Source organism: Ostrea edulis, chromosome 8, assembly GCF_947568905.1.
Source record: "Ostrea edulis chromosome 8, xbOstEdul1.1, whole genome shotgun sequence".
Classification (NCBI taxonomy): domain Eukaryota; kingdom Metazoa; phylum Mollusca; class Bivalvia; order Ostreida; family Ostreidae; genus Ostrea; species Ostrea edulis.
In genome coordinates, this window is record NC_079171.1 from 43250536 (window position 1) to 43265102 (window position 14567).

Genomic DNA, 14567 nt, shown 5'->3' on the forward strand with positions numbered 1-14567 from the left:
GGTGGGTGAAGAGCTACACAGACCCCACCACTGCTTCACTCAAAAAGCCAAGTTCCTACGAACATGGTACGTAATGGATGAACAAGTCAAGGCCTTTAACATATCACTGGATAAACTGCTTTAATTTATCTCACTATAATTTCAACAATTCAAGTAGTTTAGTAGCTTTATTTGTACGTTTAGAGTATTATTCTTATGATCTGAACAGATTCGTATCAAACTGTCTTGGATGCTAACTGAATAGTAGTTACCGATTACGCTGTGCTATTATTGTGCTAAATAATTCAGTAGCGACATCCAACTCACTTCGCCTTTCAATTTAATGTCAACGTACTTGATAATTGATATTCTGACATCGCATACATTTGAGGCTTTTGATTTTTACGATTGTTCTTGGAATAATGATCTTGACGATCTTGGAATATAGGTATTACATTTAACATAAAATATAACAATTACTGACATTTCTCTTTGATATCAAGCATTGCCAATTAAACAAATATGATGGGGACCGGAGAAAAGTCGAAGTCATTATCAATTGTCATTGATTAATAATTCATATATCAGTACCAAAAATAGTCTGAATTTTGAATTACACCCGCGAATTTTGCGCCCCAAATCCAAATCACCCTAGTTACTTAGGATTCTTCATACATAATAATTCTTATTAGGCAAAAGACTGGAGGTTTTGTACACAAAATTCAGATAATTGTCATAATGTAGCGATACTCCCTTGAAAAAAGAGCTGTATAAACATGATTGTTTACCTTCTGACTAGTATACAGATGAGAAGCAGGACCAGTATTACCAGGAGGAACGCTCCGACGACGGCACCGATGATGGTGAAGGGGACTTCCGCAGACACAACTGTACAGAGTATTCAGGATATTAAGAAATTAATTGACAGAAAGTACACATTTCCTTTGTTCTATGATTTTTTTCCATTTCAATCACGTTATTTTTATTCTCTGAAATGGAATCCTTGAATACTGAAATAGCAAAAGCTGATGATAATAGTGATGTGGAAGACCTCTGATATGTGCTGATACCTATTACGGCCACTGTTTAGTATTAAATCAAGTATAGTGTGATTACCACAATGAAATACACCTCTAACATCACGTACCTGCAGCAGGGTTGTTTACGGAAATTTCATTTTCACAGAAGTCCCCGGATCTCTTTTCAATACAGGCATCACAAAACCCCGTTACAGGGTCGCAAAGTCTATCTTTGCAGTGTACACTGCAGCTCAAGTTACACGATTGACCATGATAGGTTTCAGCACATACTGAAAAACAAGGGTGAAAATAGAAAAGGATGGTGTATCCCTAGTGTTAGGAAGTCTTCAGCGTGCATATAAACGACACTTTTCTCAATGATAACATTACACATCTTCACAAGGACAAAGTTTATTTGTGTGTATAAGATATAAAGTGTTTAGAATATCTTTTGTTTATGAAAAAATATGGACAACACGTTCAAAGAGTTACATCTCTTGTTAGTAAATGTTAGTGCATGCAGTAGTTATGCTTATACCCAGGGAGAGTGTAGTGAATATAACCGAGAAAATCAGATAGAATGAAAAGAAAATATTACAAAGAAAACAGATAGACTATAGTGAATGTTTAACAAAACCTTTAGATAGACGGTGATGACGAACTAGATAGAATGAAGACATTTTGCAATTTTTTTCAGCTTCGTTACTTGGGCATGCAGTACATAATATTTTGCGCCTGTGATAATTGAATATATGATTGTGATTTTATACAACAGAAAATACAATTAGAATTCTGATCATTTACTTCTTGTAATACTTTATTCTTCATCTACAGAGAACATCAAAGAATGAGAGAGAGGTATCACGCATAAAGCTTGTCAATTTTCATGTACATGGAAGCTTATCGATGCTAAGAACTAAGTGTGCTATTATGTTAACTGAACGGTAGTTATTTAATTTCACTGAATACGCCATATCATGAAATATTACAGTGCCAACATCATGGTCACTACAACCTCACTGAATGACATGATCCACCATCTAGCTACTTTTTTACTGTCCAAGCAACAGTTATCTAGTACACAGAAATGTATGTCGACTCTGTTGTCTTGTAGTGGAATATGCCGAAGTTATATGATAATTATTACATTTTACATACTACCATTATCTTAAGTGCTTAATGTTTAGCCCATCTCAACAACTCATTTTACAATGTATTACATAAAGGTAATGATAGAAGGTCTTTTAAATCACTTAGCTGATGTTGAACTAAATATTTCTTTAAATGAAACGAAATTGTTCAATTCTTACTATGAACTAATACATTACAAATTCATTTTGATGAAATAATTACTATTTAATAGAGCGTACCATAGCGGTTTAGCAAGATAAGTATACTTTCAGAAGAGCATGACCGTAGTATTTTAGCCAAATAACAATGCTTTAGGTAGAACACGACTTTAGCAGTTTAGCAAAATGAGAATACTTTCAGTACAGCGTGATCTTAGCAGTTGAGCAAGATTAAAATATATTCAACAGAGCGTGACTAGAGCAATTTAGCAAGATAATTATGCCTTCAGTAAACCATGATCTTAGCAGTTTAGCAAGTCAGAAATTCTTAAATGTTTATATTGTGCAGAATGGCTACCTAAAGTGGTTGTTGTTGTATCTTTCACAAATTCACAAAAGGTACCCACTTTATATTCAGGGCATTCAATACAATGTCCGTTTGTAAGGTTACACACACTATCTAGACAATAACTGCTACATGTTAAGTTACATCCCGGCCCATAGTACGTCTCCGCACACACTGTAACAAACGTGTGACGACATATTAACGCTACATTAACGTTTATAACAAGGTCCCGTACACACGCTGTAATAAAACTGTGGTATGATATCAACGTTACATTGCCGCCTATACATGTATCCACTTTCCGTACACACACCATACCAAAGGCGTGATGGAATATCAATGTTATATCGTTGCCTACAGCAAGTTTCTACACATCCACTATACAGAAAGTGTGATAATAAATCAACGTTACGTTGACGCTTATAGCGGTTTCCGTATACAGGCTGTAATAAAAGTGTGGTAATGATTCAACGTAACATTGACGCTTATGTTGATTTTCCTTACAAACACTGTAGTAAAAGTGCGATAAAATACTAATGCGTTCATATACATTGCAACAATAATGTGATGAGATATTAACTTTACACCGACGCGTTAAGCAAGTTTTAGCAAAACGTTGGTGGTACATTGACGCCTAAATCAACTTTTTGGATACATCCTATCAAAAGTGTAAAAAAGTGTTCACTTTACACTGACACGTGCAGCAATCTTAATGTTCCGTACACAGACTGTTTTAAAAGTGTGATAAATGATAACATTACACTGACGCCTATAGATAAGCACTGTACAGATCATCATGAGATTATGATGAAATGTTAACTTGGTTTATGTATTACTGCGGGTTATCCGCTGTTGTACATATGTGTCCACTCGATATATTGAATTCTGGGGCATGGTTATCGTCATCTCTATAATATAATCTTTTTGTATTCCACAATGGTTGCTCATGGTTTTATTTACTCATTGTATAATCATCAGGAATATGCTACACGAGCCTTTATTTGTTTCGATAACAATAACTACTTTAGGGGCGAGACCAAATGTTCAATGTCTGACAAAATTAAGTTCACATAGTTTTCACAAAGACATTCCGTCCTCTTTAAAACTAAATATGATGAATGATGAAACACATCGATTAACAAGTAAATCGTACGATTATAAACAACACCTTTTATTCATTTTCTACTGTTTATTCACTAAGGAAATGATAGATAACGCATTATTCATTATAATGTAATATCATGTGGTTTTTAACAGTCGCTTGTCTTTTCCATTAAAGTGTGACCGATGTCGGGTGACACAAGCTTAAGCGTGATTTTGTCTCACTTTACTAACTATTTGAATTTACATTTTTATCTGATATCAACAAAATTATAAATTATATTTATCATAAAAAATATTCTGAACAAAAGTAGATATGTAGTATCTACTTGTTTCCCTTATTTTTCATTATTAGAATAATAGTGGTCATCTCAAATGTACCAAACATATCCAACTGTGTATCTCTCTATAGATCATACAAATTACACAATGGAAAATGATAATTTATTTTCTGCCAAAATTTTTAATGTTGTTGGACGACCTACATAGGTAATTCGTATACATGTATATATCCCAATACACACCGGATCTCACATCTAATAAATACAGGGGTTCGAATGTGTTCTGCTCCCAATTCGTAATCTCTATATTATTCATGAAATTATCACCATTCACTATCTTTACTTGTCAATTTTCTCATTAACAATTAATTCTTTTTTCATTAATGTATGGGACGTGTCTGAAATCTCACATTATCTTCTCATTATCTTTTAAGGAAATTAAGTGTAGCTGTATTTTCTAAACAAGTAACGCATTACAGTTGTATCTGAGGGAAAATGCTGATGTGTATTCCAAACAAACTCGTGATTGGTCCGTATTGTAATATAAAATGGGGCACAATTAAGGAGCAGTGATGTTGGAACTCATCAAAAATTCAAATGATCAATTTTCAATCTCTTAATTATTATATCTTTTTGACATTTTGTAAAGAGTAAATTACAATTTTATCAGGATAACATTGATTTCAAAGATTGAAAGGCATCGACATGTAACAGTACATCATCATATTGATTCTAAATTCAACCCATTTCTCAATTGTACTGTTTGACAGAAAGTATTTACGCCAAATCGTCTACTAATCTTTCACAACTATCATTTGATTTTAAAATCTAAAGAAAGTCGTAAATTGTTAATGGTCGTATATTTCGTCATGACTGAAGTGCAAGGGATGATGTCGATTTAGAGCAACATGTATTGTATCGAGTGAGTTCAATACAGTTAATTTGATCAATATTTCTTTTGTAGAGTCTTTAAAAGATATCAAAATGAAATTGGATTGAAAAATTATTATTCTTTACATTGTATCAAATCATGGTTTGATCAAGAAAAATATTATTCACGAGGTCCGACTTTCATAGTACAGTTGCAATTATTCTTATTTCAATGAAAGAGTGGCATTGATTAGTATATTCATACAATGAAGATAATAGGAATTGAACTCTTACGAAATACGATGATTTTGAAAAGAATTGTAAGCGTACTTATAGCATGTCCGATCAACCTACCATTACATGTTTTCCCCGCCCAACCTTCAACACAGCCGACGAGGCATTCCCCGGAAATAGTGTTACAAGACGTGCTGTTTTGACAGTTCGGAAGATAACACGTATTATTACAATTGTAACCGAAGTATCCATATTCGCAATCTACAAAGAATGCCGAGGTATATATTTGTTAATGAGAAGACATTCTGAAAATAATTATCATTTCAATGAACCTTAAAACAATGCAATCTTCAAGATCCGTGTACCAATGACAAGTCGTATTAAAATTATAAGTTTTTAACAAGTGTAGGATGTAGTGCGGGAACATCAGCGTGAATAATACTAATTTGTTATAATATATAGACACGATAAACAAGAAAAGTGCACTGAAGGTGATTTGGGTGGAGTGTAGCATATTTAGAAAGAGGCATAAGTGATGATCCATTCAATAAAATCCCTTATTGAACGAAAGTTTATCTATAAGGAATATAGCACTCACCGAGATCGCATTTATCCCCCCTCCGTCCGGCAGAACATCCATCAGGACATGAACCATTCATATTGTTACATGCTGCTTCATCACGACAGTCTCCACACATCAGAGAACACCTTTGTCCGTGGAAACCAGCAGCACATTCTTATGAATAAGGAATGATATATAATTAAATGTTATCATTAAAGTGTATATACATGTAAAGGACCACGGGTATAGCTTGCATTATAATCGCATAAGAAATGTTTCTCTTCCAGTGGAATGAAATCTACAATTGTTTCTCCATTGCCTGTTGTCATATTGTGATACATTCGACATTCTAGAAATGATAGCGGTATATGGTTGCATGTAACTCCAAAGAATGCCTTCGATTGTCTTAAACGCCATAAAGTTGAATGGAAGGTGGTATTCTCAAAGCAGAATAAGGTGTGTGGATTTCTTTATATGATTGATAGGGTCCACGTACGTTCATTTTCGGATGGATAGGGCCCTGGATACGCAGTCAACATTTAGCACAGAAAGAACTATTGACTGGGTCCAAACAGTATTACTTTTCCCCTTAAATCACTTTAAGTTCAATACGTGTACATCAATTACGGGATATGTACGTACATAACTAGACTAGAGTTTAGAGCGTTCGCCCCGCATGCGGAAGGCCGGAGTTCGAATCCCGGCTGCGACAGACCCAAGTCGTTTAAAAAAGTAGTGACAGTCCCGTCGCCAAACACTCGGCATTAGGTTTGAATGTCACGGGTCCTCGGAGATGACGTTAAAAACGGATGTCCCGTGTCATAGTAGGTGTGACACGCAAAAGAACCCTCACTCCTCAATGGCTGTAAGCGCCGAACATAGCCCCAACTTTTAAGCCCTTCACCGGTCTTGGGGGCGTCTCTATGAGTAAACATTTCTCGAGCGAGACGTTAAGCAAGATACATTCAATCAATAGACTAGTTGCCTTACAGTGTGACTGGCTTGAATATCAGTTTTAATTATCTGAAAGAGAAGGGGTTACATTATATATTTTGGGTATCACATAAAATGTGAATTGTATGCAATATACCTGATTCACACATTTCTCCCGTATATCCATCTTTACAATCAAAACAAAACCCGATTTGAAAATGGCATGAGCCATTCAAGCAATTTTCTGGACACTTCGTGCAGTTTGCTCCGTAAAATCCAGTTCCACAACCTGAAACAAGTCACACATGTATAAAAATGCTTATGCATGAAATTGATGAGCTTTAAGCATTATTCATTAAGTATGCATTTTTGTGAGGTAATATATTCAAATAGTGCGTATAACATATCTATTAAGAAGAGAATGGAATTTTTAACAGTGCATAATCTATCATGAAGGATAGTACCTGTAGCTGCAGAATTAGTTTGGTATTAATACACTTGGTCAGCTAAAAGCCGAATGGATTAAACTATTCTCATTTTTGGGGGTTTATTTTATCAACTCCTTTATGCAGTCACTCTGCTCAAGGTGATGTGGACCTTATCGCTTCTTCAAAAATAGATGAAATTTTCAGCGCTAGCATTAAATAGGTTATAAAACTGTTGTACGTTTAAATGCAAAATTTCTGTAAATTTGATATTTCTACCGTCGGCCATTCAAAATTGACTCATTATCACCTACTAAACAGAGAACTTCACTCTGGATGTCTATATTGTGACTGTCCATTAAATATACATCACATTCTTTTAGAATGCAATGATTTTATGCCTGTAAGAAATAGATTTTTAGGTCACCTGAATCATTCAGGTGACCTATTGCTATCTGTTTTTGTCCGTCGTCGTTCGTCGTGCGTCGTGCGTTAACATTTAAACATTTTCAGCTTCTTTTCTGAAACCCCTGAACCAATTTCAACCAATTTTGGCATATAGCATCTGTGGGTGGAGGGGAACAAAAATAGTGAAATTCGTGGTCCCTGCCCCCCTGGGGCCTGAGGGGTGGGGCAAAAACCATCAAAATGAGTGTAATTTTAAAAAATCTTCTTCTTTACTCCTGGACATCAAGAAGCCAAACTGTGGGCATAATTATAATGAACGTTGAGCCCTCTACCAAAATTGTGAAATTCATGGCCCCTGGGGCAGGTGTTCTTGTGTTAGGGTGGGGCTCTATTGGTCATATAGTGAAAATGTAGAAATTCTTTGAAAATCTTCTTCTCTGTCTCTGGGTATTAAGTAGACAAACTAATAGCATGGTAATGATGAGCAAGGATGCCTCTTTAAAAATTGTGAAATTCATGGCCCCTGGATCAGGGGTTCTGGTGATAGGGTGGGGCTCTATAAGTCATATAGTGAAAATGCATTATTTCTTTGAAAATCTTCTTCTCTGTCCTTGGGTATTAAGTAGACAAACCAATAGCATGGTTATGATGAACAAGGATGCCTCTTTCAAAATTGTGAAATTCATGGCCCCTGGGTCAGGGGTTCTGGTATTAGGGTGGGGTCCTATTGATCATATAGTGAAAATGCATTTTATTTCTTTGAAAATCTTCTCCTCTGCTGCTGGGTATTAAGTAGACAAACTAATAGTATGATAATGATGATCAAGGATGCTTCTTTCAAAACTTAAATTTATGGCCCCTGGGTCAGGGGTTCTGGTGCAAAGCCGGTGCTGATTGATTATATAGTGAAAATGCAATATTTCTTTGAAAATCTTCTGTTTTTGTCCGTCGTCGTACGTCGTGCGTTAACATTTGAACATTTTCAACTTCTTCTCTGAAATCCCTGAACCAATTTCAACCAATTTTGGCATATAGCATCTGTGGGTGGAGGGGAACAAAAATTGTGAAATTCGTGGTCCCTGCCCCCCCCCCCCCCCCTGGGGGGCCTGAGGGGTGGGGCAAAAACCATCAAAATGAGTGTAATTGTAAAAAAAAAAAAAACTGGTTCCTTTAGGAGAAGATGACTATTGTAGCTAATAAAATCACAAAGACAAGGGTAAACTGAATAATAGGAATATATACAACTACTCAATACTTTAAGAACCCTTTGCTTGGCAGACATGAAATTATTATGTATATTGGATTTATCTAAGGAGTAAATAACCCTTTTCTTTATGATGTCTCAGACCTAGGTTTTTTAAAAAGGATTATTGATTGAACATAAAAATGACACATGTACTTCATGACCACATAGCTATTCAATGTTTCTTCCATCCAAAAGTAAAATTCTTATATTTAAACACAAACCTAATTCAAACATTGGAAGGTTGTTACATGATACTCAGGTGACCTATAAGGCCCCTGGGCCTCTTGTTTGATTTGGTAATGTGTAATCAATGCAAAACGTTTTACAAATATTATACAATATTTATAAGGATGCGAGTTTTACAGAAAAAGTTGAATACGTTGATAATACAAGTGTTGATATACACGGAATGACCTGTATTTCTATCTGTGTATGTATTTTTAACTTTGATATCCTTCGGATGGGACGTTTAAGGGTGTTCCGTATCAAGGATCACAACCCCTTTGGTACGCAAAAGATCAATTCCCTGATTTTCGAACGAGTAGGCTCAATGGGGCTGTCAGGGAAACTCAAACACTCACAACCAAACATATTTCAATCATTTAACCGCCATAAAATGACTGAAATATTGTCAAAACGGCGCAAACCACAATCAATCAATGAAATACCATTTTAGTTTTCCTTTTCTAAATAATTAAACTAAATCATTTCATTGTCTTTTAGATTCATAACGATAAACTAACTTTCCCGATTGATTAATATCCTGTTAGACCTCCACAGCATGGCGTAGAATTAATTACACTCACATTCGAAATGTACTTCTCATTTGATTCACGCAATCTTCATCATTTGTACACAAAGTTGAACCCATTAAGTTTTACTCCAAATTGCTCAATTTGAAAGAGGGAATAAAAAAGAAAGCCCACATGATTTTCTTGATATTATGTTTATCATATTGAGTGATAAGATGATAAAGCCTTATAGCTGTATGTGCATCATTTATTGAAAGTTTAGTTTTACTATAAAGTCCCATACTACAAATTGAAATCTTTCTACGGTTATGAGATTGATCACTGTTTGTTATCTTCGTCTTTTCACATGTTCACAATTAAGATCACACAACTGTTTTTGTAGATTGAATAAATTGTACATATTTCAATGTCAATTATTGGTCCTTACGAAGTTACATTCGTGAGGATTTTCCTAGATGATTTTCTTAAAGCTCTAGGAAGTGAATTTCAAATTTCAAGTAAGATTACAGACGATTTTAAAGATTGAATTGAATATTGTTTAACATCCTTCTCAAGAATATTGCACTCACATGGAGATGTCATCATTGCCGGTGAAGGGACACAAAATTTAGGGGTTTTGCGGTCTCATCCGGAGGGCCACCCCATTTAGTCGCCTTTTACGACAAACAAGGTGTACTGAAGACCTATTCTAACCCGGATCCCAACAGGATCAATTCTAAGAATAAAAGATAAGTAAATATCTGAGGCTTAAGTACAGGTCCTTGTACTAAAAGTAATGAATAATTGTTTAGTTGTGTAAGTCATCACTCATGTCAATCCTGTCCCCATTTTTTAAAAAATAGTAATTGTAATTAAAAGATTTATGTAGCGCCCTATCAACATTAGTTCTCTAAAGCGCTTTACGAATGTGAGAGAAAAGATAATATAAAGTCGATGAGTTGTAGAAAAAAATAGCACAAGCCCAAGCATTATTAACTTGTGTGTGGAGTTTTTCAGAAAAAAAAATGTTTTTGTGTTAGAATAGTAATGTAGTGACAGATTTTACCAAAATAAGCAGCCATCAGTGAATGAATATGATATGTTGGAATATTGAATTATAATCCTGACAAAGTGTTAACTTCCCAATGTCTATATGTACATGTATGTAGACATGAATAATTACTTTCAGATTGTTATAGAGACACATCATACATCTATGTATAGGTTTATGATTTTTGAGGATACTTTTCAATTGTTTTTGTAATTAAAAAAAACAATCTTCAATACCAGAAATATCTGGTGCAAACCTAAATAAAGTCATCTTCCATAAGCACATTTAGTATTTTGATTAAGCTTCGTATTTCTCTTTTCCATGCCATCCTATTTATTCCGATTGTACAGATCGCAAAAAAATGGCACATGCTGTCTATGTACATCATATCCATATCGCGTGCAGATTTCTAAGAAATGTTATTCACTTGTTTAAATCTACTGTTCCACGGTTACAAGTTTAGATTGATAAAACGAATATCACCGAATGTATGTCAAGCCCCTTTCCTTTCAATGGAACATCGTCATCCTTATTCCTTCAGTAATTGTTCAATGGTCATTAAAATATTGTTGTATATAGATGTAAATGATGTTTTTCATTTCTTAAGTTATTACAAGGAAAATGTACAGAAACATCTCCATTCGTTAATTTATCTTTATATGCATTCCATACCATGTATATGTTATATTTTGTATTGCTTATAGGAGTTATGAGATTAATCACTATTCGTTATCTTCAACTTTCATCCATGTAATTTGTGACATGACAAAGATTTCATCTATTGGCTGATGACTCGTCTATTTTTTCATGATAAGACTTTCTTTGATTGTCATTTACGCTTCACAAGCATTTCCGTTTAATGAAACTGTTTCTCCCCTACAACCTGAATGTTTAAGTAATTACCTTGCACGTTAATTTCACAGATGTTGATATAAGCATTATCGGAAACACCTGTATATGATGTCTGGTTCCTTGCGTTGTATATGGTGATGTAACGACCGGAAGTTACGCAATTAATGTTGATATCATTGGTGTTTGATATCTCTTGGATGTCATGTTGATAACAAATACTTCCGGTTGTCCAGTTTTGAGTATCAGAAACATACACCGAAAAACCAGCCAACGTACTGCCCTCTGAAATTAAATAACGTCACTGTTCAATCAATATTGTGGAGGTAGAAACATACAATCTTACTTCATTATTTCCTGAAAAACACAAAAAGTTATTACATCCTATCATTCTTTGAAATAGTTAAATCTAATAATGTTTGATTGTTGTACAAACAATGCCCTTGAACACTTTCCACAAGACAGTTAATGGACGCCATAGACTTGTGGTTTATGTAAAAAATGAATGAATGACAGTCTCCCTTAAAACATGACATCCAATGTAACATTTAGATATATCGACGAAGTTTTATCTATTAACAACGCTGATTTTAATTGATATGTCTATTCGGTAGATAAGAGTTCACGACGGGTGTGTTTGATTGGCAGATAATGCTTACTCCTCCTAGGCACCTGATCCCACCTCTGGTGTGTCCAGGGGTCCGTGTTTGCCCAACTATCTATGTTGTATTGCTTGTAGGAGTTATGAGATTGATCACTGCTCGTTATCTTCATCTTGCATACATAAAAAAGGGCATAAAATAATACTAAAACTAAAGTGGGGTTTTTATGAGATCCATCAGTGTTCGTTATCTTCACCTTTCATCCCTGTAAAATCCATAACAAGACACCACATAGTCCCCAACCTTTACTTCCTACTTAGATATTTTATTGAAAGTAGATATTGACGGCCAACTAACAAGTAAACTTTATGACAAACGGGGTGATTTTAGCTTCTTTATCGTCAACTTCTTTTTTTTTATGTAGCAATATTCCATTGTCACCTGCATATGGTATCTATATCTCTCAACTGATTCGATACGCACGGGATTGTTCTGCGTATGGTCAGGTTTTAAATCTAAGCAGGCTGCTGACACACAGGTTGATGGTGCAGCAGTTCCAACAGTCTCGTTTAAAGTCAGCATTTCGCAAATTATATAGTCGTTATAACAATATATTTTGCCAATACAAACTATCATTGAGCCAAATGGTATCTGTCATGTTTCATACAGATTGTTAGGCCGTTCTTAGTACACTAATTTTGACTACGGATAATTCCGTTTACCCGATCAAGATATAGGGCTCATGGTGGGTGTGACTGGTCGACAGGGAATATTTAATGTTTCTTGGTACCTGATCTTACCTCTGGTATATACAGGGATCCGTGTTTGCCCAACTCTCCGTTTTGTATGTTTGAGGAGTTATGAGATTCATCACTGTTCGTTCTCTTCACCATTTATACAGATAATCACGTTTGTATGGTAATTTTTATAACATACAAAGTAATTAATCTACATAACTTACTTTGACAAGTGACTGTAGCTGCTCTATCTCGGGTACACATTCCACTGGGACATTGGTTTATGTTGGTTTCGTTTCCATGACACCTTATATATCGACTTGAAATTTTATCGGATCCTGTATTTCCGAAGATTGCACTGTCTCTATAAGAAATAAAACAATTGTACAATCATTCAAACGACATTATTATGCAAGGTGAAGATAACAAACAGTGAACAATCTCATAACTCCTACAAGCAATACAAAATAGATAGTTGGGCAAACACGGACCCCTGGACACAACAGAGGTGGGATCAGGTGCCTAGGAGGAGTAAGCATCCCCTGTTGACCGGTCACACCCGCCGTGTTTATTTAACTAATGCTTTTTTTCTTTGAAGATATACTTTCTCTTGTAGATTGCAATGAATCGCGAAGAAAATAAAATTAAGTATCTTTTCTTTCAATCAGTGTTTGGTTAAGAAAAAAAAATCATAAGACATTATCAAATAAGGTAAAAATTGTAGATTTTATACATAACGAATTATAGAATTTTTATTTTATTTTATATGATATAAAGTAAGATGAGAGTGTATGCTTTATAAACCTGCAAAATTGGTAACATTAATATTATTATTTAACATCACATTGTATAGCATAGTATTTGTCCCATCTATTTTGGGATAATTCATTTGTTAGGCCTATATTTGGAAGATTCTAGATAATTCCCATATACATGAGACATACTTATATTTCAATTTTCACTTGTGTTTCACTTCTTTCCCTTTCCTGTTGAAAAGCTGTAAATTTGTCGTATATATCGGATAGTGATCAGAGAGTGTAAGGTGGGTACCCTAGTGTCACATTAGAGTATCAGTTATTTTGGTTTTAAAAAATAATCAGTCAATCCTTAAAAAATTTGTTTTTTTTATAATTCTGATTCATTGTTTTATAACTTGTGTTCGTCCAAATTCCTTTAGAGCAGATATTTAAACCCCGTGGTGCTGTCTTTTAGAAGATTTATATTGAACTTTACAATTAGCATAGCTGTAAGGACTACTGATAAATATAATTGGACTTCAACCCAGGAAATCGATGTCTGTGATTGGCAATGTGCTGCACAAACAATGCTGTTTGGAATTTCAATAGAAAATTATTTATGAAATGATTACAATATTGCACAAATAAACGTTTTATATCCATCTGCATTCACAAGTGCACATATATATCGAAACAATAAATGTCGTATGAGGACACGCTACAAGTATTGCTATTGGGATTTATATCCATAACATGATAAAATATTGTACATTTACGGACAGCTCTCAAAACATCTTAACGCTTTGTTACACGCCTACTCATTGAACACTGGAAATGTACTGCAATATATGGAAAAAGCGAATTGTGGCGTAATATTTTGCGTGGGTGTTACTGTTTAACAAATGTACGAACATAGGCCACCTGGAACAATCGAAGAGTAATTATATATGTCGATTCGATATATCCCATTGAACTCGAAATAAAAGACACCACAGAGTCATCCACTTCTGCTTCATACTTAGATATTTTATTGAAAGTAGATATTAACGGCATACGAACAACATAACTTTATGACAAACGGGATAATTTCAGCTTCTCCATCGTCAACTTCCCACATTTATGTAGCAATATTCCATTATCACCTGCATATGGTGTTGATATTTCTAA

The 14567-nt window shown here is 34.7% G+C and overlaps 2 protein-coding genes across 6 annotated transcripts in view; both read right to left on the reverse strand.

Annotated features, from left to right (window-relative positions):
- The window catches only part of LOC125662394 (uncharacterized), a 1158266-nt gene that overhangs the window by 875664 nt on the left and 268035 nt on the right, over positions 1 to 14567 (reverse strand). The window lies entirely within an intron of this gene.
- Positions 1 to 14567, reverse strand: part of LOC125663244 (receptor-type tyrosine-protein phosphatase U-like) — a 64436-nt gene that overhangs the window by 45216 nt on the left and 4653 nt on the right. For 2 of the 5 annotated variants that reach the window (XM_056146163.1, XM_056146158.1), the window contains exons 4-11: positions 12888 to 13027; positions 11379 to 11609; positions 6772 to 6903; positions 5718 to 5855; positions 5240 to 5380; positions 2646 to 2807; positions 1127 to 1288; positions 768 to 867 (exon numbers count right to left, since the gene is read on the reverse strand). In XM_056146163.1, the coding sequence (XP_056002138.1) occupies positions 768 to 867; positions 1127 to 1288; positions 2646 to 2807; positions 5240 to 5380; positions 5718 to 5855; positions 6772 to 6903; positions 11379 to 11609; positions 12888 to 13027 (1206 nt within the window). The remainder of the gene's footprint in view (positions 1 to 767; positions 868 to 1126; positions 1289 to 2645; positions 2808 to 5239; positions 5381 to 5717; positions 5856 to 6771; positions 6904 to 11378; positions 11610 to 12887; positions 13028 to 14567) is intronic. The other 3 variants (XM_056146159.1, XM_056146161.1, XM_056146160.1) reach the window with 3 other exon arrangements.